The 23,095-nt window shown below is 37.0% G+C and overlaps 3 protein-coding genes across 5 annotated transcripts in view; 2 read left to right on the forward strand and 1 right to left on the reverse strand.

The window, feature by feature from the left end:
* On the forward strand, nucleotides 3,093-11,214 carry LOC109230831 (formin-binding protein 4). 3 transcript variants are annotated; one of them, XM_019396279.1, is made up of 11 exons: nucleotides 3,093-3,314; nucleotides 4,229-4,321; nucleotides 4,832-4,956; nucleotides 6,240-7,021; nucleotides 7,187-7,471; nucleotides 7,611-8,524; nucleotides 8,704-8,783; nucleotides 8,889-8,984; nucleotides 9,059-9,132; nucleotides 9,462-9,582; nucleotides 10,946-11,214. In XM_019396279.1, exons 1-11 carry the CDS (start codon nucleotides 3,230-3,232, stop codon nucleotides 11,027-11,029), a joined length of 2,739 nt encoding a protein of 912 aa, XP_019251824.1. In that variant the 5' UTR covers nucleotides 3,093-3,229; the 3' UTR covers nucleotides 11,030-11,214. The 3 variants fall into 3 exon arrangements, with proteins under 3 accessions (XP_019251824.1, XP_019251825.1, XP_019251826.1); XM_019396280.1 differs by lacking the exon at nucleotides 3,093-3,314 and having other exon boundaries at nucleotides 4,235-4,613; XM_019396281.1 differs by lacking the exon at nucleotides 3,093-3,314 and having other exon boundaries at nucleotides 4,235-4,596.
* LOC109230832 (farnesyl pyrophosphate synthase 1-like) lies at nucleotides 12,501-19,155 on the reverse strand. The gene is made up of 12 exons (XM_019396282.1): nucleotides 18,863-19,155; nucleotides 16,661-16,685; nucleotides 16,134-16,249; nucleotides 15,935-16,021; nucleotides 15,733-15,849; nucleotides 15,541-15,629; nucleotides 15,396-15,447; nucleotides 14,854-14,949; nucleotides 13,776-13,820; nucleotides 13,579-13,668; nucleotides 13,415-13,486; nucleotides 12,501-12,893 (listed from the first exon to the last, which is right to left on the reverse strand). The coding sequence occupies exons 1-12, from the start codon at nucleotides 19,142-19,144 to the stop codon at nucleotides 12,765-12,767; spliced, it is 1,200 nt and encodes a 399-aa protein (XP_019251827.1). The 5' UTR covers nucleotides 19,145-19,155; the 3' UTR covers nucleotides 12,501-12,764.
* Nucleotides 20,507-23,095, forward strand: part of LOC109230833 (protein CWC15 homolog) — a 6,311-nt gene continuing 3,722 nt past the window's right edge. The window contains exons 1-2 of the mRNA XM_019396283.1: nucleotides 20,507-20,614; nucleotides 21,352-21,507. Of these exons, the coding sequence (XP_019251828.1) occupies nucleotides 21,377-21,507 (131 nt within the window). The 5' untranslated portion in view covers nucleotides 20,507-20,614; nucleotides 21,352-21,376. The remainder of the gene's footprint in view (nucleotides 20,615-21,351; nucleotides 21,508-23,095) is intronic.

Raw genomic sequence — 23,095 nt, forward strand, 5'->3', positions numbered from 1 at the left:
AGGAATATTGGAAGATGAACTCCCGAGATGAAATCCAACTCAAGAAGGAGTAATCTGAACTCAAGGACATAAAAGGCACAGAAGCTCAAAAGTACGGACCATAGAATATCATCTACGGCCACAGATTATGAAGGAAAGGTCAGCAGAGTTTGGTGCAAAGTGCAGTCCGCACATGAAATGTATGGCCGCAAAAGCTAGGCCAGGAGCAAAGTTCAGAGAATGTGCATTCCAAGCCCATCAAAAGTGCGGACCGCACAAGAATTGTGCGGCCGCAGAAAAGAGCTATGCGGCCGCAGATGTAAAAGTGCAGACCGCATAAGAGCAAAGTGCGACCGCACATGTAAAAGTGCGGACCGCAAAAAGAGTGGCTTGCGGCCGCAAATCAGAATTATGCGGCCGTAGACTTCCAGTCCTGACAAGTTGAAGAATTATGCGGACCGCACATGGAATTATGCGGCCGTAGAACCTCCTGAGGGGCATTTTTGTCCGAAACTTCTAGCCCTGTATAAATAGATGAGTTTCACAATTTTAGGTCAACTTTTGACATCAGCAGCTACAGTAGCCGTTTCTCTTTACTTCTTTTAGTAGTTTTTCCTTTTTTGGGATATTTTAACATAGCTTTTATCATTTTGATTTTGCAGTTTAAGTTAATTAACATTTCTTCTTTTATTTCTTTTATTTCAAGCATGAGTAGCTAGATTTTTACTAGGGTTGTGACTCAACCCTAGAGTGTAAACCTCATGGGTGATTAAGTTTATGCATGTTTATGAATGAGTGTGTGTTATTTAGCTTGGTTTATGCTTTATTTGTGGAATTAGTAGTTGCAAACATTAATTCATGCCTATTTGACTTAGTCTCTTCTTGAGAAAGAGGGACCTAGTCTAGGTTAACTTAGCTAACAAAGAATTGGGTCAATTGAGAAATTGATTAACTCAATTAAAGGGTTCAACCTAGAGATAGTAACAATCCGACTTGAGATCTTATCAACCGCTTTGATAGATACCATTTGGTTTTGAGAAAGCCAAATTGGGCAAAATCACTCTCTGATCGAGAGGTATTGAGTGAGCAACATAGTGTTGTGAGCTATAATACACCCAGTCAATAAAACGAGCGCAAAAGTCTTTATACCATTAAGCAAACACCTAGGTTACGGTCACAGCCCTAAGCCTTTTTATATCCTTGGAAAACACTCAAAAACAACCTTCTCTAGATTTAAATCTGCAGATTTGAAATTGTTAGCTTAATTTTAGATGTAAAAGCAAAACCTTGTTTGTAGAAGTGCAATCTCGACATTTCATTCACTTACCCCGAATATATACTACTAACTCCCACATATAACTTCTTGAGGAAATCGACCCCGACTCTTGTTGGGTACTATTATTGCAATCGACCGTTTTATATCCTTGACTTGAGGTGTGAATTGGACGAGACCAGGCCTCAATGCTGTGAGCGATGTTGACATCGTTATCTGCCATTTTCTATGATTTTTGCTAAGAACAAATAATCAAATATGTTAGTAACAAATGTAAGGATCAACTCAATTACACAACTGTCTAAGCCCCACGGTGGGCGCCAAACTGTTTACCCGTAAAACTGTACAGTTGAATGTATACGTGGTTTATAGACAAGGGAATCGATATGACCCTAGAAAGATAAATAAATTAAACATTAATGTGAGACTTAGCGTTGAAATCAAGATAAAACAACCGAAATCCTGTTTCCTGGAGCAGAGCTTCCAGAGGCAGAAGTAACAATATTAATATGCAAGGAGATAAAATATTATTAAGCTTTGAACAGTGTATTCCATAAGTTTGTCAGAAAATTCGTGTCCTCTACAATGGTTGTTGAGTCTCTATTTATAATTGCACCTGGGGAACAAGGTCCTTGGATCAAGCCCTCTTAAATGACAATTACGAGGGCCATTGAAGAATATGACGGTAGGCAGTGAATGTCATATTCTCTGTAACGGACTATGTATTTAATGCTATAGAATATTCTCCATTAAATGCTACCGGGTGGCAGGCATTTGTTCCGCCTTCATGAATACAATTCCTTTCGGGAACCAACTAGATCGTTGCCCCCGGACCTGATTGTCTTCTGTCTTCGGCTCCACGTGTCGCTTAATATGAACATATTTTATCCTATACAGCCAGATCATGAGTGTATAAAATAATAAAATCAGTTTAGAATAATAGAATACCTTATTAGCTATTGGAGGAAGGAAGCAAGTATAGTCTTGAAAGCGATTCTGGTTCATGAGAAGATTAAAGTGAGATGAAGTAAGTGCGATCTTTTGGGGAAAAAATTCATAAGCCTTCAATAGGATCCGTGTCATGTAGAACCTATTAAATCGGAAGTACTCCACCCTACTAGGTTTTTTCTTTTGTTAGGGTTTGAACATGTATTTCCTGATTAAGAGGGGTGAGTTCTCACCTATCCATTACATCCCTTTATGGTTTTTGACAAGCTAGGGACATGTAGGAGATACTTTCTAGCACTAAAAACTGCAATTGGTAACTGGGCTAACTCGGGGAGAAAAAGTTTGATTAAGTTACACTGGATGAACCATTTTAAACTACACTTATATTTTGACCCCTTTAAAATATATTTTGGGGAAATAACATCGTGCCAGAATTTTAAAGTACGCTCCTGATGATAGTCAGAATTTGAAGCATCAGGAGTTCTAACGATCACCTGATTTTTCAGCCATAATGCTGAAAATTCCTGACGATTTGCCAGGATTTGTGCCAAAATCGTGGCGATCATCATAACTTGATATTAAAGAAAAATCCTACCCACAATGAATATTAAATTATGGCGACCGCCAAGAGCTTGCTTTAAAATTCTGGCGCGATTTCCCCCCTCAAAACTTATGTTACCGGGGCCGAAAAATCAATAGTGGGACAGATGTATCATATTTGTGTTATTCCCCCCAAAGGTTTATGGGCTTAAATGTAGCACGAATAATTCAGGCCCAATTCCATAAGGCCCACAATCCAACCACGAGGAAGGATTGGGCTTTTGGCCCATAACCACAAACTCTCTTTTACTCTCCTATCCTTATTCAAATCCAGTTATTGATTATTGAAATACCCAATTTACAATCTATTCTTCAGCTGAATATATTGAGCGCCATAGGGTTTTACTTTAGTGAAAATTACATATCAAATTTCATCTTCAAATCCGTCAATTTCAAATTCTGAATCTGTTTGAATATCATATCAAATCAATGGGGAGGAGAAAAGAGCGTAAGCTTGCAGCTAAGAGTGCCGCCGGTCGTCGAGTTAAGCTCGATCTTTTCGCGGAACCCTCTGGTAATTTCAATTTCTGAATTTATGCATTGCTAGGTTTTCAAGGTCAATATATTTTCTGTTTAATAGCCATAAATTTCACTACTTGTGTTCGAGATTTAATATATATGTATAAAAAAATAATATTGGACCTATATATAGCGGCGGAGCTAGAGCTTTTGTTGCTGGTTCGGCCTAACCCAGTAGCTTTGGTCCAAATTATATATTTGTCTTAAATAATTCCATTGAATATGTATTAATTATTAATTTAGAAGCCAAGGACTAGAATCCCGCATCCATAAGCTTCAAATATTGGTTCCACCTATATATGCACTGTATAGTTTACGGTAGCTCAGCCCTTTGCTGATTGATTGATTTTATTTTGGATTATAAACTTGGTGAGCTATAGGAAGCATAGTCGGTTCTAAATCCAAATTAAGAACAGTTGCATAAGTTGAGAGCCAGTGAAAAATAGAGAAATTTTGATGAATGCTTAAAGGTTAAAGAGGTTTTTGTGTACGTAATTAATACAGTGGCTTAGCCATTTAGATTGATGCATAGTTGATTGGTTGATTGATTTTATTTTGTCTAGTAAAGAGAATAATGTTAAGAACATGAACTTAAAGTTTTGAGCCTTTTCAATTTATGCTGCATGATTTGTTTTTACGGATCTGGTAAAACTTTTTTCCATCCTTTGACCTTTCCGGATATATTGGTGGAACAAATTTGGAAGTGTTGAATCAACTAGAATCATAAATTTGTAAGGCAAAACACATATATGTTCTCTTTATAAAAAAACAATCGCATATCCTGTCCAACTGTTGGGTACCTGCATCCGCTTGAGTTACTACCTTATGATCACTTTGTGCTTCCTTTTTTTAATTAAAACTTTTCGTAACATGGATGTTGATATTTGAGCAATTTGATATAATATTTAGGAGATTTGGGTGGCTCCTCTATCCAAGATGGAGTTGGAGGGGAAGAAGAATCCAAGATTCATGCTGAGCTACCTAATTCACCATCGTCTTCAGGTGGGTTCCGTCAGTTTTCTTCAAAAAGGACTCATCTTTGTAGAGAAGGCATGATGTGACCGATAATGTTGGTGGAAATTATTGATTTACTTTGTACAAGACATCTTGTTTGTACCACATAAGATTATGTTTTCAGAATTGTAGCCTGCTGTGGTATTGGGAACTTTCAATTGGTCATCAGTTACTGTCAGCCCCTGCCACAGTCAATTATTGAATTACGTCTTACCTATCATGCCCTTTTTGGCGGCATCAAAGGCGTTCCAATTACAAGAAGAGTATTTTCCTCTCCTCGGTTCGTATGTTTCTGTCTTTATTTGTTTTAAGGCTTTCTGACAGTTGGTGATGTGCTACAGGTGGTGGTGAACTGCAAATATCTTAAATTCACCAGTCCTCTTCTTCTAATATTGTTATATTTGTTTCCTAAATTTTATCCTGGCAGTATTATAATATATATTAGGTGTTCGAATCACTTTGCTTGAACTTCTCTTACATATACTCTTTGGCCATCAGGTAAACAACCGGAGAATCCACTTATGCTGCTTGGGCAATATAGTGATGATGAGGTGGATGAGGAATCTAGTGAAGGACTTGAACGTGCTGCTTCAGAAGATTCTTCTCTTGATCACGAAGACCAGGTAAGAAGTAGGTAATGTATTCACTTGCTGTTGGCCACACATTTTGTAGGTCAATGAGCCAATCATTTTGGCAAAGAGGATTCTTTTGCTTGCATTCTGATTTGACAGTGCTGTGAAGGTGAATTGTAACCTTAACCTTAAAATTTAAAAAATAAAATTCTGCTTGTGTATTGTTTACAAACTTTGAAGGTCATCAACCTACAACGACTACCAGATGCACCCGTTTGTAGATGTGAAATCATGGTGTGTGAAGGTGTTAAAAAGGGGACAAGGTAGGTCTAAAATCTCTTGGAAGTTGGAAGTAAGTTGTCTCGAAGGACCTACATATTACAGTTTCTTGGGATCCATACAGACTTAACAAAAGATATGGCACATTGGAAGAAATGATCTGTACAGGAGTACCTATTAGCTGAGAATATGTATTTGCATGTTATCATTTTTGCTTTACGTCCTATGCTTTTCTAGGAGCTTCTTAGCCTTTCAAAGATTTATACATCAGTAGAAAATGTAAAGAACTTCTAATACCTTTTATTTTTATTTTATTTTAGATAATACTGGCCTAGGATGAATGTAAATGGAGGAACATGGTAAGTGAGGATTCATATAGCCGAACACAACTTTTTTGAGACCACAGTGTAGTAGTAGTAGTTGTACTCTTTACGAACTTCCTATTTTGACTCCCACTTATTTAGGCTGTGCTTCAAGTAGTTATTCTCCTATTAGATCTCAGCTCCTCTTACTACTCTGCAAATATCATTTCCAATACATTAGTGATTACCTAACCCTCGGGGTTGGCCTGGTGGCAATAGACTTGAGCCTTGGGGTTTGCTCCCTTTCAAGGTCTCAAGTTCGAAACCCACTGGGTGCAAACAATTTCTGAGGGCCATCGGACTGGGTAAAACCTGAATTAACCGTGGTGCACTTGCGGGAAACTCCTTGCCGAGGGCCTGTGCACCCCCGGGATTAGTCGGGGCTCTTAGAAACTCCGACACCCGGTGCAAATCAAAAAAAAAATACATTAGTGATTACCTTCCCTTCCAATTACTATCACTCTATTGAGACGTAAATTCTGCTGCTTCTTTGAGATGTTTTCTCTGAGTTTTTGTTTTTGTTATTTTAATGATTTTGTTCTTTTAGATTATTATATGAGATTTCTACTCTGTTAGCCTAACATTGCCTCTACAATGCATTCCGATCTCTATTCAGCTTTTCTTTCCTAGATGAATGGAGTTACTTTCATGGAGTTGATCTAATAACTCTGTTTTTGTGGCCATTCTGCTCAGGAAAAACAAGCTGGCGGAGAGGAAAATAATGTTAATGGGGAAATTGGTTCTACAGTTATGGAAGTTGAAGAGCAAGCTATTGACAATGGCTCTGATGTACCGAGTCCTTCAGATAGACCTGCAGAAGATAGTACTACGGAAAATAATGCTTCTGATTCAGTTGATTTGCACACTCAATTGAGTGCGACGGAGCAAATTACTGCTCCTGCAACTTTGGATGCACAAGTTCTTGGGGATGCAAGTTCAGGGTGGAAGATGGTGTTGCACGAAGAGAGTAATCAGTATTATTATTGGAACATAGTAACAGGAGAGACTTCATGGGAAGTGCCCAAGATATTGGACCATGCAGCTGAACCGAGGTTCGAAGAGAAAATTACTGCTGATACTGAATGCACGGGCAGTGCCACCTCAGGGAACTTAGAATCCTCTGCATTAGACATTAGACAGACTGGCGTCAGCTATAGCAACATCAATGAATACAGGCAGCCAATAGATGATACCTTACATGATAAGAAAGTAGACAATGGTGAGGACCAAAATGGCACAATAAAGGACTCTGAACAAATCGATTCACAACATAATGAACCATCATCTCCTGGTGGATCTCTTTCTTCAGGGCAATCAGATCAAACTCTTGCAGTTCATTTGAATGCCTCAGGTGAAGATTCTACAATGCATAGGGATGCAGATTATGTTCCAGAAGATGAAACTGAGGCAGACTTTTCCTCTGACCTGGTAAAACATTGTGAACGCTTGCTAGAGCAATTGAAGACCATGAAAGGGTATGCCATTGAGATTCCTATGTGCTTCTCCTCGGAGCTTTATTCCAACATCTCTTCAGTTTTTCTTCTTGTATGTCTGAAAAGTTTTTACAAGGATCTTTCCTCCTCTCACTTTCTTCTTTTCCTTCCCCTGTTTGTTTTTACTGATTATTTCTTGTTCAACAGCTCCAATTATTACGTGCAACTGGACGATCAAATTTCAAAATATGCATTGGAACTTGAGATTAGGCTTGCTGATATTAGGTCCTTAGCCTGTAATGGGCTGTCATTGCTTCCCTTCTGGGTGCACTCTGAGAGGAAGATAAAACTGCTAGATTCAGAAATAAATCACATTCGTGGGCAATTCCTGTCCGGACAACACAGTGATGTTGAGGCTGGTCATGAATCTCACAGAGACAGTGATCATGTACACAATGCAACTGGAGAGAGGCCAAGTCATCCTACCACTGGGTGTGCTGGATTTACCTTGATTATTTTGAATAAAAAGAACATGATAAATTTTCTGTTTCTATAGTGGTGCTACTTCTGGGTTTGTTGCTGTATAGTGGTGCTACTTTTCATCTAACTTGCCTTACACATCTTCTTTCAGTGATGCAAGTGAGAAATCTGGAGCCACTGGAGTCACTGTACATGAAGAGTTAACTCCTCAAACAGTGCTTCATCCGGCTGAAGAAGTAGACATGGATGTGGATATGGAAGTTGAAGACACTGAACCTTCAAGCAGCTTAACTGTGGGGGATGCACTGCATGCCCCAAATCATGCCCCACTGGACGTACCAAGTCGTTCTGCGCTACAGACAAAATTGGAGTCCTCCGTTCCGGAACAAACACCTAATGTTCCACCTCCACCTGATGAAGACTGGATTCCTCCACCACCTCCTGATAATGAACCTTTTCCACCACCACCACCCGATGAACCTTTAGATCACACACATGCTCTTCCTTCAGATATGGAATCGGTTCAACCTTTTTCTTATAACTTAGCTTATCCAGGTTCGACATTTGAATACTATGGGCAAACTAATTCTGAAGTTGCCAGTAATTTATATGCAACTTCGGACGGTCAGATAGCTGTTAGTCATCAACCATTATATTATCAAATCCCAGATACGTATAGTGCTGCTCCTGTGGCAATCAACCATGTTGACCCCAGTGCATACTATGGCTATCAGGATGGAGCACTGCAGCCTGTTTCCGTAGTCAGTGGTACAGAGTCTTCTGGTCTTCCAGCTATACCAGTTCATGAAAATGTTGCACCTGATGCAGTTCCATCCTTAGATGTCCAGGGGGGGTCACGATCTGATTTGTTAGCAAAAACTGAGGCCGATGTACCCGTTAATTTGGAGTCTGAAGAGACATCTTTTGATGTTCCTGCTGCACAATCCTCTTTGCAAACTACAAGAAGTGTATCAGCGATGGATGGTGGTGCTGTGTCTTCAACATCTATGGTCACTGGCTCTGTTGCTACTGCTTCAACTGCCCCCTCAAAGGTTCAATCGAAAGGTAAGTTGGGCAATCTAAACTTTCTTTGCTTGCTTGAAAGTTGCAGTTCTTGCATTTTTAGTATGTCATTAGTATCCGGAGGCATTTTCTGCTGCAGTAACATGTGAAACTCTACCTCGTGGACCTTTTTCAAAGTATATGAAGCTGAACATTCTTATTTTGCTTTCTTTTCTCCTCAGTTTCGCGTAATAAAAAGCGCACTACTGGTGTGGTTTCCACATTAAGGTCTAATAAGAAAGTCTCGAGCTTGGTTGACAAGGTAACTGCCTTCTCTTTGGTGCTCCCCATCAGTCTTTGAAGATTGTTTGGCAATGTAGTTCCTCAATGATTTCCTAATGCTTACTCATTTCATAATTTTCATTAGTGGAAAGCTGCCAAAGAGGAGCTGCATGCAGAGGAGGAGGAAGAACCCAAAAGTGTTCTGGAGAAGCTGGAGAAGAAACGACAACGAGAAATAGAGGTCTGATGATGCTATGTGCAGTTTGATGTTGATAGGCATAGCATCTAGTATATCTAACTTTATTTTGATTGTAGGAATGGCGTGCTAAGCAGATTGCAAGTGGGGAGGCCAAAGAAAATGCTAATTTTCAACCACTTGGCGGTGATTGGTAGCACTTCTGATCATTTACTTTTCACTGCACTATATCTGTATGTTATATCTGATTATGTGTTATACTTTGTTGGAATAGTGGACTTGTCTTGAGATCCTCCCTCCTCTCCCAGCCCTTACCGATCTTAGGGGAGTTAGGTGTTCTTTGTTTTTACTCTTTCGCTTGATATGTGCACTATTTCAGCAAGTATGTATTGCTTGAATCATATGGATGCACTCTTAAGTAAGTGACGCTAACTCATACAGTTGTGCATGCAGTGTCATAGTCAATAAACGTAGTAAATTATAGTTTTTCTACATTTTGTCTTGACTATATTGATGTTGCAGGCGAGAGCGTGTGAAACGAAAAAGAGCTGAAAAGATGAGGGAGGCTGAAAAGCAACCATCTGAAGAAAATGAGCAGCCTGATCTGGATGTTCTTTCTAGAGGTCTTCCATCTGGATGGCAGGTATACTTCTCGGCTCAGGTGTTTTCTACCCTTGCATGGAAGATGAAATTTTATTTTAGTGTGTGTATGATACACGAACCTTGAGCCGAGGGTCTATCGGAACAGCCTCTCTACCTTCACAAGGTAGGGATTAGGTCCGTGTACATATTACCCTCCCCACACCCCACTTGTGGGATTACACTGGTTTTTTTGGTGGTTATAATACACAATCCAAGTGCCTTCATTCTCTTCCTTCTCTAAGAAGTTGAGACTAATTTTGAGCTAAGAAAATGAATATCATCTTAATTTCTATTTGTATGTATGGAAGCATTGTGTATCTAATCATAAAAGAAAACTGATGTTGTCTTTGTTGAGGTCTCTAATTCATGATTCTCACCTCCTTATGGTATCAAAATTCAAAACCAACCTTTTAGTGGTATACCAAAAACAACCTTTTAAGTTGGAAATTCAAGTAATAGAAAATTTAACATGTGTTTGCAGCTTTCACTTGTTTGCTTGTCTGTCGATCAACTCTCCTTGTTTCTCTGTTTTTCCCTAATGTCCAATTAGTCATTAGCTTGGCAAGGGCAGAAATCAGGGTAGATTGCTGATAGAATTCAACTATACTCCAAACTCTGTACATGCCACAGTTTGGTGGAGCATACTAATTAAATCACTTCAAATGTTGGCATTGAATACCTTTAACTATATTCCTTGACACAGATTGGAGCTATCAGTAACAATCAAAAAAATTGGAGTTATCATTTTGATTTTGCTTGTTCTTAGGAGAATCAATCATCATTTTTATTGAGCAAGGTCAAGTCCCTTGGGGGACATCCAATAAAAGTTGGAAAGATACAGAGATATTGAGCAAGGTCAACACTAGTATTATAGCCCCGTGGCGGCCATGTTGAAAAAACTGGTAATCTAGCAGAAGACAGTTATATATTCCAATCATCAAGGAGACAAGGACTAATAGCTACTAGTGTTAAAAACATGTGAAGGTCATTCAAAAGGTTACAAAAGCCATTAGGGTGGTAAAATGAATATAGCCAGAGAGGGTGGTAAAGGGTTGATATTCATTTCCGTATCTATTAGATCAAAAACATTATCATAGAGTAGCTCAATTTATTATCTTAGTTATGCCTCTTGAAATTCAAGCCAATTAGGGGTTAACTGGTTTCAAATCCTACTTGCTTACTAGCCTAGTGAAATCAGTTGAAGGGGACCATAAGTTTCTATAATTTTGTGGATGGTGAAATCCTTGACTGTTCCAACCCCCCCCTACAAAAAATAAAAAAAAATTGTGGATGGCGCTGCATCTCATGTGACTTTGCACTTTTTCTGCCATTTCTGTCTTATTAAATGGTGCTCTCTTCTCCAGGCTTATTGGGATGACTCCACAAAGCAGGTCTACTATGGAAATGCTGTGACATCAGAGACGGCCTGGAATAGACCGACTAACTGAATATTGATACGGAGAATTCCTACCTAATTGATATATTCATTGTAACTTTTACTTTCTATAAAAAATTTGGCTCGAACATGTCAGTTACTGCGTTGTATATATGTAGGGGGGTGTAGTGACGTGATCAAGTGGCAGCTTGCTCAAGCTTGATTTGGTATCTTAATGAGTTCTAAAATTTTGTTCCAGCTCAAGTGACTTTAGTCCGGCTGATCCACAAGTCAAGCTCGAGTTACTGTTTGTTGAGTTAACCAAATTCCTTGTTAAGCTGAGCTTCATAGCACTAAAAAATGAAAAGGAAAAAGTTCAAGCTTGGGTCATTTGCTTGATGTATTAATTTGCATATATATATATATATATTGGAACTGGCATTGTCCAATTCATAAAAGGGGAAAGTCGTTTCTGGTCTATTCATCTCCTTGCTGCTAGCAAATCTATTTGCCTTCGCCATTATTGAAGTAGTTGGATTTCACGAGTCTCAAATTCTTGGAGGAAAATGTCCTCATCTAAGCGCTGACTGGTTTAAAATTATTCCTAGGTCGGAGTTTTATTAGGTGTTCAAAGGCAAAAATGAGATTGTTTTATAACTTTGTTTTTGGGCGGGGAGTTTCAGGTTGCCCAATTTCAATTAGTACGTGGATAAATTTGAGTCTCTCCCTTGAAAAAATGCACAACAATAATAGATGCGCAGAGCACTAAACCCTTTCGTGTAAATGCTTAAAGCTGAGGATTTACTGGCTTTTAGATTTAAGTTTCTGACTTAAGAGGGGTAACCTTCAACTAGAGGAATTAAATTGGTCAGAAAATTTAAAGCTTTATTGTGCAAACAGTAAAATAGGTACTAAAGCAAACAATGAAACAGGTAGTAAACCTATATCGTACACATCTCAACAAAATAATCATACTTAACCGTTTGCTAATCATACATGTTGGAAATACTGTATATGCGCGTAATTTAGTTAAATAACCTGTATGACTAATACAATTAAATGATTTTCTTAATTAATGTGCTAAAACCTTAAACAACATTTAAAATGGACCGGAGATAGTATTATAGGAATATATATATGTATTATTTCATGTTTTTGGTGCATTATTGGTTTAAAAAGTAAGACTAATCATTTTGCCAAGACAACTGTTTGAAATACAATATTGTTCATGGTTGGGTTATGGTGGCGGGAAGAAAATTTTAGTGGTGGAAAAATAAATAGAGGGGAGGGGTAAAATGGGTTAGGAGTGCTGAGGTGGCATCTACCACATCAAATGTCAGTGCCACATAAGATTTGAAGTCTACCTTGGACAAATTTAACGAAAGAAGGGTATATTTGAACCAATAGTATAATGACAGGGGTATATTTGAACCCAAAGTCTTACGAGGGGTATATTTAAACCTTTTCCCATAGTACAACGGTATATTTCGGCCTTTTCCGTTTATTTAACAGTGAATAAATAACAAGAGACAATAGCTTCTAGGTCTGGAAAATAACAATTCATCATCATCAGCATGTTAAAATAACGAAATAGAAGACCGTGGAAGCCATACAAGAAAGTAGAACAATCCATGAAATACACAAAGGCGGAGCCCGAATTTGAAGTTTATGAATTCTTAACTTGCCACCGGATCCGTATGGAATACTCTAGCTCTGCCCTTGAAATACAGACATATCTTCTCCATTGGGAGAAACACAAATAACACTAAACATTATTAAACATTAAAATTGACTAATTCATTGAATTCCTACTTTTGCCTCTTATATATCTTTGCCAAAAATGACTTCAGAACTGCTTGCACTGCTTTGCTTGGCTGAGATTCAATAGAGTTTATCAGCTTTTCATATGTCGTCTTCTCATATTCCAGGTACACATCCTACGAAATTTCCCAAAAAGAATAGGCCAAAGTCAGTGGCGGATGTAGCTTATTAGCTAGGGGTTCAACCGGACCCATTATTTTTTACTCGAGCGTGGATATATATGTCAAAAACCACTAAATATCAACAAATATTATATTCTGGACCCATCATTTCAAAAGTACAATAAGTTTAGTGCTAAGAACTTTAAAGGCTAACCCATCAAGTTTAAATCCTGGATCTGTTGCCTCTGGCCAAAGCTATGTTGCTCGAACTCTTCGCCGCACCCGTGTCGGATCTTCCAAAAGTGCATTCTTTGGAGGATCGACATGCATCCGGGTGGAACTTTTGAAGACTCCGAGCAATTATTTTTTAATACAACGTCATGACTACTTTCAAGGTTGACTAATCAAGTTTAAATCCTGGGTCAGCCTCGGCGAAAGTACCATATTTGAGATGACTGTTTACTAAGAAAAAGAATACAACTTCATGACTACTTATCAAAGAAAGCAGCAACAGTAAAGTAAGTAAGAAAGAATACCTCAAGTTTGAGATCATTGTAAAGGGCTTTAACTTTAGCAACACAAGCAGGATCGTCTTTTCCATAGTTTTCCTGCAAACAAAGTTCAATGGTTTAGCGTTTCCTCATACTAGCTAGTTGCTGAGGAGAATGTAAATAAGAGATGACAAGTTTTTTAGGCTCACATATAATAACTTCTTTTGCTCCTCATTGCAGTGTTCGAGGGCTTTTACTACCAACCAAGAGCACTTGAAATCTTGAATATCCGTGCCAATCTGATAGCAAGACAAATCCTCGTAAGTTTTATACTTTTTTTCAAAGTTAAAAGAGAACAGCGATTAATCTTCAGGATTTTGTAGTGTTAGCTTTCTTGTAAACCTACCTTACCCAGCACCTCAGGGTCAGCAAAGCAGTCCAAGTAATCATCCTACAAAGTACCAAAAACTTTCAGTGAGAATTTGTAAATGGGATATTATACTTGGGTAATTTGGCAAACAAACCAAATTAGATGGACAACTCAAATAGATTATCACGTAATCCATCAAAAAAGTTCATTGCTTGACCACACGATACGCGTATCTTTCACATGTCAATAAGGTATCTCAAAACATACGCACTTACATTGAAAGAGAGCGAATTTCAAATCTCCGGGGTATTAATATGCATTTTCTTTTTATAAGTACAGGAAGATTCTTAGCGTATTCAATAAGTACAGGGATGTAATGTGCAACATTTTAAAAACCGCAACATTCAAGTCTAAAAAACAAATGCTAACTATAAGAATGATTTGGTCTATTTTATTTCTTTTTTTAATAATTGTTTGTGTGTACACATCACGTACGAGCAGTTCGGTTACAATTGTTTTGTATGTCCAAAAGGGAAACCAACTCTTCTTTATTTTCTTTCAGAAAACTAAAACCAGGTTTTCTCAAAACCAAATCCTATTAGATTTCAAAGACAGAAGAAAACTCAAACTCTGTTTTTCAAAACCAAGTTAATTTGGTTTACCAAACTGAATGCTTCAATGTATGAAACTATTACTATAAGCCGGTATTCCCTTTCAAGCAACATTCTGAAGTGGAGTATGGCGACACGACAGGTAACCTCTGAATCCTATCTTCAAAAGCATGAATTCCAAACACCCGTTATGCGTACTCTCTGCCTCAGCTCTGATCTACTAACCATTTCTTTTTGGAAAATAATCTATAATCCAAATCCCCACTAGTGGGATTTTACTGGGTCGTTGTTGTTGTTGTTGTAATCTATAATCCAAATACATCCAACACTATTTCATACACACACATATTTTCCTACATATTTATAAGCTAATTGTTCCAATAACTAAATTAAAACCAAAACCAAGCCCCCTCTTAAAAGTTTTTGTGTTACTTACATAGAACTCATGGTATCTATTAGAAGATAGAATATGAACTAATGGCGCGGTTAATCGTAATTCTCACCTGAACTTGGAAATAGATTCCCATTTCGATAAGTATGTTCTTGACATTAACATGATTGTCAAGACTCTCTCCTGCCATAAGAAGTGCACATGCCACCTGAAAATATTGATAGTAAGTATTCGGCTGTACTTTATATAAAATGCACATTAATCTCGAGGTAATTCTTATTAATCTGGATAGTGAATTCATTAATAGGAACAGGAAGTTTAACCACAAACCGAGCATGCACAGAAGTTTTAAAAGTCATGTTTACAATCTAGAATCTAGAGAAATAAAAAAATAAAAACATTAAAAATAGATTGAAGGGGAAAGTGCAAGGTTTAGCTCAGATGGAAATCTACATAAGAAGCTTGGGCATATTTTTGCAAATGGCTAATTGACTTCAAGATGTTTAGACTTTGAGATTGTTTTAAAACATCTATACTCAAGTTAGAAAAACGACATGTCTTCCATACAAATTAAATATTCAGAAAAAAATAGATATTAAGACATTCTCATAATAGAATAGCAATTAACAAGCTATTAAGTCAATTCATACTCACTGGGAGATAAAATGAGTAATAAGCAGTTTTATACTGGACAATCCGCCGATGACTGCATGAAAAATCACAACACAATGAGCTAAATAATGCAAGTAATACTGAAAGCAGCAAAAATTGCGCAGTACTCTCAACGAAGTCTCCTTACATAGGCAATGAGTATTTTGATAAATCTTTCTCTCCAACAAGTGTAGTAATCAAATCTATCATTTGTCCAGAGGCAGTCTGGAATTCCACCTGTAAAAACATGTCGGCAATGCCAAAGAGGAAAAAAAGGAAAAATGTTCAGCATTATAAGAAGTTTAAATCAGAGGCCTCCTTTGCGCTTAAAAATTCTCACCTCATTAAACAACTCAAGAAGATCGACATAATAAGGCTTTCCTCTAAAGTGGTTCTTCAGTATCCTTGGGATGTGATTACGAAGAAGTATGCCATCATTAGCAGCAATCATGCCAACCTACAAGAATTAAAAAAATGACTGAGTAGATGTAATTGCCGATCCATTCAAAGAGCAAAACAGTAGTCTCTTCGCATACACACACCTTCGGTAATCTGAACCAACACGGTTGACCTCGGCGTGTGTGAGAGCCATCCATTATATCATCAAGAACAAGGAAATATGCTTGAAGCTGCAGCACACAATCACACCATACACTCAGAAGAATTTAAAAGAAAAAAATAGGTTTATTCGGGGTTAGAAACCAGGATAGGTGTAGCTTGAAGAATGCTAATGTTGCATACCCATTCAATGCACCAGCCAAGGGAAGATGTTTGAAAGATTTCCTCGCTGGTTAGTTCTTTCCCCTCTTTCAACAAACTGTAGCTATCAATAACAGAGATCCCCCGATTCAGCTTTCCTGTAGTATGAAGTACTAAAATCAAAGGCGATCAAGGATTTTAAGAAGATGGGTGCCCTTAATTAGAGGTGGATCCATGATTTACATTTGACGGGTTCAGCCTTTAGGTCCTTATCATTAAAAACAACAAGATAGACGTGGGATTTGAAACCCCTACTTCACTTGTAAAGGTGCACCCAATAATCATTGCACCATAGAATTCTTTGAGCTTGGGCGCACACATATATATTTAAGTAATTTTGAAGAGATACAACATTATTATACATAATCTAGGGAGAGAAGCATGGGTTCACGTGAATCCATGCCCTAAACCATAGATACGCCCCTGCTTAGAATAAAAACCTCTAGCTATTAAATATTATGGAATTAGTAGAAAATTTAAAATAGCTAGAAATAGAACTTCGTTCTCACCTCCAGGTACATTGTAGTCCAACATCTGAAACAATCATGAAAAACTATAAATTAGAAGCATAAAAAAAAGACAAAGTTATACACTGGCTGTCCAAAAGATTCAATAACTCAGGGGAACAATTAAAAATGAATAGAACCAGAGACACCCGGCCATAACGAAGTTCAAAACTTGTCATAACAAATTTCCTCTAGCTGTAATGAAGTTAGAAATTTTGTTATATCAAAAGTAACGAACTGCTTTAAGAGAATAGTTAATTTATCGCATTAAGCATCAGGAGATAACCCAAACAGACCATTTTGAACTCTATTTTTTAGTAAAGTGGATACAGTTTCCCCATTCTTCATAAAGCAATCACAAAGCATGGGCGGAAACAGAATGTTAGAAACGGGCGCAATCACCATCACACCCACTTCGATTCCACCTACTCTAAAATCAAAACTTAGATCCGCTTTCTATTTATCTCTCAGTAAAAACAAAGAACAGATCCGCAAGCATTCTCCACTTCCTCTCTCCAAAAAGCATAACACCCAGCAAAACTGCATATACTCTCAATTAATGAGATGCTGGATTCCACTTAGTGTATTTGGAATAAGTTAGACGCAAGGGCGGAGCTACCACTTTAGTTACGCGTTCGAATGAACACAATAACCTTTGCTTAGACCCTATATTTGCATAAGGAAATTCATAAAATATGTATAAATATTCAATTGCGAACCCAGTAACGAAAATGAGTTATGGGTTCTATGGCAAGTTCAGAACCCATAAACTTCAAATCTTGGCTCCGCCTCTGGTTAGACATCCTTTTATAACATCAAAATTTCTACTTAACACGCATCTTCTTCACTGGATGTTTGGAGCATATGGTAAAAGGGTGTAAAACTAATTCTTTTGCAGTCTGCATTCCATTATCAATCCAGTGTCATCTTCGTTTCATTATGATAGTTGAGAATAGTTTCCTTCTGATGCTGCGGACACATTCTTATGTGCTCATATCTTTGTCCAGTTGATAAAAAATGAGGTTTACAAATGACTTAGTTCAAGCACTACCAAATAATGAAAGGCAGTTCTTCTGAACCCAGATATGTGTTAAAAGAATTCACGAAATAAGTACAAATAATTAATTGTGGTAGAATCTTGAACTCGAACCCATAAAGTTCAAATCCTGGATCCCCTTCCGATGAAAGGTCCAATCATCTAATTTACTCCATATTAGAAACAAAAGATGAAGCCTTTATTTTACCTCATGTTAATCAGCTCAATCACAAACAAAGTATTCCTTTCTCGCTTATGAGACTAGCAGATCACTCATGGTATGATAACATGTCAAGTATAACTAGCTGATCGTCCTTTATAATATGGATTCAACATACATCAAAAATCTTTTAGATGAAAGAACAGAGGATCACCAAATTAAAACATGATACACCAGTAGAAACGAACCACATCAAAATGCAGCCAAATAATAAATTCTACACAATTCACACAAAATAAGAAGGTTCTACCACAAAAAGAAACTCCATAAAATAAGAAGGGAAAGGAACACATCAAGACGCTTCAAGAAGCAAATATAGTTTTTTTTATTTTTATTTTTATAATTATAATGCTGGTGTCTTTGAATCCCAACCGAAGCAAAAACATTAAGTGATTTCTTCCCATCCGTCCAAGCCTTGATGGGCATAGTTACTCGTTAACTGTGCTAGTGGGAGGTAGAAGGTAACAGAGGTGGATTCAGAATTTTAAGCTTATGGATTCCTACAACGATCTCAAGTTAATATACATAATAATTGTATCAACGAAGTGGGTTCCAAGGTAAATATTCTTATACTTTTAATGAATTTTTTAGTATAAATACAAGGTCTACACAAAAGTTACTGCCCTTGGCAGGTAACCCGAGCCGAGGTGCGTGCAAGCTGGCCTATACAACACCGTTATAAGAAAAAATATAATGGTGGTGTCTAGGCCAGCTTCTGCCCACCTCAGGTACCTACTACCTCCCATCATCCCATCATCACATATACTAGCTAAATTCAATCTACCAACTACAAATCCCAAACTAATTCAGATCGACTATATGAATCTCTAATATCAATTCCTAATCCACTATATGAATTTTTATGTCCATTTTCTCTATTCGGGTCATTTTAAAAACAAAATATCAAAAATGGGAAATCAAAAAAATTATTAAAAAAACAAAAAATTACCCGTTCGACCCATTGACGAGCCTCATCAGTAAACTCGAAATCAGGATCATTAAGAAGCTCAGATTTTAATACTGAGTAAACCTCCAAAAACTTGGATTTTAGATCACTCATATTGTTGGAATGAATGTTCGTTACTTTCAGAGTAGGAGAATTGTTGTATTCGTTTGGTTCTTGAAATGGAATGTTTTTATATATACAAAAACCAGCGCTGTATTTTGTGGAAAAGTTGGAAAGAGCAGTTAACAGCAGCCTCCCCCTTTTTGTTGCAAGTACCAAATACATTATTGTTGATATCAAAATCAATTCAATTTATCAGTCAATTATGTATCACTTCCATACTTCATATATTAATTTTTGGAATCCTTATACAAATAGCCGGTCAGATTCAATGTCTACTTTTTCTAACCTATATATATTACATAGATTATAGATTATACATTGACTATATACAATTATACATTATCGAACTGAAGGACTATCGGAAACAGCCTCTACCTTCCCAGGGTAGGGTAAGGTCTGCACACACACACTATCCTCCCTAGACCCCACATATAGGATTTTACTGGGTTGTTATTATTGTTGTATACACGGTTGTACACGGAGGTGGACCTATGTTATCAAGTGAGGGGTCACCGGCACCCAGAAAGTTCGGTAAAATTTTCATGAATACATATTTATGTTTTTAGAAAATATTAATATATCATATCTTTTGGGAAGCTTTTGGACCTAGCGAAAAGGGCTCTAAGCCTTCACGCAAGCAAGCGCGAGAGAAGCGGAGCACGAAGCTACCGCTTCCCCCGACCGACTAAAATTTGGTTGAACACAAAGTGCACCCGAACCTTCAAATCCTGGGTTCGTTTCTGGTTGTACATATATTATATATAGAGTGTATATTCGTCGTCTATTTTTAGTTTAAGTGGTTGGGTAAACGGCTATTAGGTTAATTCTTCTTAATAATTTAAGCAATTTCACCTCATGTTCTTAAAACATGATGAAGTATGTGTTTATATTCATGTTATGCTCATTAAACTTCTTATTTGATAGAAACGATTATTATATTGATCACTAATATGAACGATAACAAAAAATGCATGTCAATAGCATGGAATTTCACTTGTAAATTTTAAAAGAGTTAAGATAGTGATAATTTTCTAAGAAATATTAACTCAAATAGCCGTTCACCCAATCGTTTAAATTAAAAATAGCCGGTGAATATATAATATATGCATAATTCATATATTATATGTGTATAATCGTGTATAATTAATGTATAGTCTATATATATGACCAAAAAATTAAATAGTGAATATGATCGGCTATTTGTGTAAATATTTTTTTTTCTAGCAACTTACCGGGTGTCGTTAAAGGAGAGACTAGAGACTGCTATTTAGTCCAAGAAAGCCCAATATCTAAATATTGGATGATGGTTTTAAATTGAAAAATTAACTTAGATAATCGTCCACCTATTTTCTTAAACTAAAAATAAATGGTGAATATATATATATATATATATATATATTGAACGAGAAAGGTAAATAATGGCTATTTGTGTAAAGATCCTGCTAGATTTGCAAGCGGCCCAAGCCTTTATCCACAGGACCCAGTCAAAGAAGACGATGGCAAATATGTAATATTAGGGATTGATAAATGCTTTAATCCGTTGAAAGCGGAATCCATAGTTTCTTCTCTCTCAATTTCGGGTCGAAGCTCCGACTCCCTCTGATTCTACGATCACTTCTCGTCGGACGTTAGGTAATGGAAAATTTTGTGTATTTTTACTTCAATTTCTCCTTTGAACTATCATAGGGTTTCATCAATCAGTGTTTAAGTTGCTGCAACGATGTTGTTTTTTCTAGGGTTTCAATACATGTTTTTGTGTGTTTCTATGTATTTTATGTATTTTTTCTGAAAAATTCCTTCACCCTAGCTCATGTCATAGATTCCTATGGTTGATTCGTTCAATTTACGTTTATTTTCATTTTTACCACCAATATTTGAGCTGCCTGCACTCAAGCAAGAAGATTCCAATTCAGGTTCCTTAGTTTATAATATTTATTAGTATTATTGTTGTTGTTGTTACTATTGTTGTGGTGATGATCATCATCAACTCCACCACAATCCCAAACTAGCTAGGATCTACTATATGAATACTCTGCAACAAATTCCGGGCTGTTCGACCCCATTTCAGTCCAATTTCAGTTGATAAGTTTATTATTATTGTTAATCTTTGTAGAAAATAATAATAACAATTATTACAATTATTGTTGTTGTTGTTATATTCCCCAGACCCCGCGGTGCGGGATAATATTGGGTATGTTGTTGTTGTTGTTATATTCTTATTATTATTATTATTACCACCACCAATTGCTTAATCCCAAACTAGCTGGGTTAGTACTATGAATCATCTCTATCCATTAGACACTATCTTTGCCCTGTTTTATTTCAATTCGATTTTGGAGTAAATGGTTATATCTTTTTTTTTTGGATAGATTTTGTCTAGGAGATCTAGAAGGTATGACGACTGCAGCTAGACCTACTTGGGCACCTGCTAAAGGTGGCAATGAACAAGGTGGAACTCGTATTTTTGGTCCATCTCAAAAGTACTCTTCCAGAGACATTGCAGCTCACACTACCTTAAAGCCCAGGTTAGTAATCTTGCCCTGTCAGTGTGCTTTTATTTTCACATTTGTTTTAGTTTTATGGAGCTTTCTATCTTATTCCATGTGCATGAAGAATTTTTAAACTAGGTGATGTCTACCGAGTTCAGGAGATATGAGCTTGTGAAAGTCCTTTCAATTAGTAGATATAGTTGACGAAAGTCACGTCAATGAGTATGTTTTTTGAGCTGTTGGACGATATTACGAAACAATGTGATAATTTAGTGTTTAGAATCAAAATGATGTTCCTTTGGTGATGTATCTGTAACTGAGAAATAAGAATAACTCCATGATTTTAGTTTAACACAGAGTTGTCTATCAAGCTAGTCGATTTTGTTTAGCATGTTCCATAGGCAGTAGCTGGTAAAGTTGTTGCCATGTGACCAGGAGGTCACGGGTTCGAGCCGTGGAAACAGCCTCTTGCACAAATGCAAGGTAAAGCTGCGTACAATAGACCCTTGTGGTCCGGTCCTTCCCCGGACCCCGCGCATAGGGGGAGCTTAGTGCACCGGGCTGCTCCTTTGTTCCATAGGCAGTAGGATTCTAGTATTATTAGCAGAAAATATATGGGAAACTTTGTCATAAAACCAGGGCTGAGACTTAACTTTATCAGAATGTTACTGAGAAGCAAAGGAGCATGGCTTTGTTCTGTTATTCTGTGTTAGACATATTTCGTACAACCCCCTCTAAAATAAATTTGGGCATGATAAACCTCACTGAAGTAATTTGGAGTTTTTTCTCCCTTTCTTATTGTTTTACCTATTTATTTGGGTTAGGGGGATCATGGATGTTTCCAAAATTCAAATACAAGCTTTGGCATTTCATGGCTCAGATAACCTGTTTCAATATAGATATTTAAGTTTAGAGTTAATACCCTAAAATCTCCCTAAACTATTATGTTTTTGTTAGTTTACTACTTAATCTATTCGGTGTCCCCAAAATTCCCCTGAACAGTATCTCTTTAGTTATTGAAAGCCCCCTCGTTATTTTTTTGGCAAAATGTGTGAAATAACCCGTCTAAAGGCGCGTGGAAGATGAAATTATCCATAAAATGGCCTCACCTGGCATACTTCTAACGGCTAATTAGTGTGAAGATATTCGATTTCTTTTTCCTTTCTATTTTTTTTTATTCCAGATTTTTTTCTTTATTTTTCACTTTTTCCCCCCCTTTCTTCTTCCTTTTTCCTTATGGGCTCCATTTGAAACTTTTCTCTTCTCTTATTTCTTCTGAAATTACCTTCTTCATTTTTTCTTTATTTATTTTTCTATAACTTCTCTCTCTTGTCAAACCCTAGTTTTTTAAAATCCCAAATCTCTGACTAAACTAAAAATTACAGTGAAATCGAAGGTTAGTGTGAAAAAGAAGGTTGAATTGACGTTTAATGGTGAAAATCCAGATTGATAGAAGGGGTAACCGTTGTTGGTGGAGATGGAATAACAAAGGCTTTTACCCATTTCTTATTTTTGATTGTTAGTTCAAATCATTAATTAAAATAATAATTAAATTATGCTTAACTAAGTAGCCACGTGTTGTGAACTCACAGTTTATAGTTAATTAGGAGCGTGCATCATACAC

The sequence above is a fragment of the Nicotiana attenuata genome, chromosome 8 (assembly GCF_001879085.1).
Source record: "Nicotiana attenuata strain UT chromosome 8, NIATTr2, whole genome shotgun sequence".
NCBI classification, from domain to species: Eukaryota; Viridiplantae; Streptophyta; class Magnoliopsida; order Solanales; family Solanaceae; genus Nicotiana; species Nicotiana attenuata.

Excerpts from the sequence above, each read along its gene's own strand:
- LOC109230831 (XM_019396279.1), top strand. The coding sequence starts at position 3,230 with ATGGGGAGGAGAAAAGAGCGTAAGCTTGCAGCTAAGAGTGCCGCCGGT. Across the intron at positions 4,322-4,831 it reads TAATTCACCATCGTCTTCAG|GTAAACAACCGGAGAATCCA; the intron begins GTGGGTTCCGTC and ends TTTGGCCATCAG. Across the intron at positions 7,472-7,610 it reads CCAAGTCATCCTACCACTGG|TGATGCAAGTGAGAAATCTG; the intron begins GTGTGCTGGATT and ends ATCTTCTTTCAG.
- LOC109230832 (XM_019396282.1), bottom strand. The coding sequence starts at position 19,144 with ATGTATTTGGTACTTGCAACAAAAAGGGGGAGGCTGCTGTTAACTGCT. Across the intron at positions 14,950-15,395 it reads ATTACTCATTTTATCTCCCA|GTGGCATGTGCACTTCTTAT; the intron begins GTGAGTATGAAT and ends CAATATTTTCAG. Across the intron at positions 13,487-13,578 it reads AGCAAAAGAAGTTATTATAT|GAAAACTATGGAAAAGACGA; the intron begins GTGAGCCTAAAA and ends CTTTGTTTGCAG.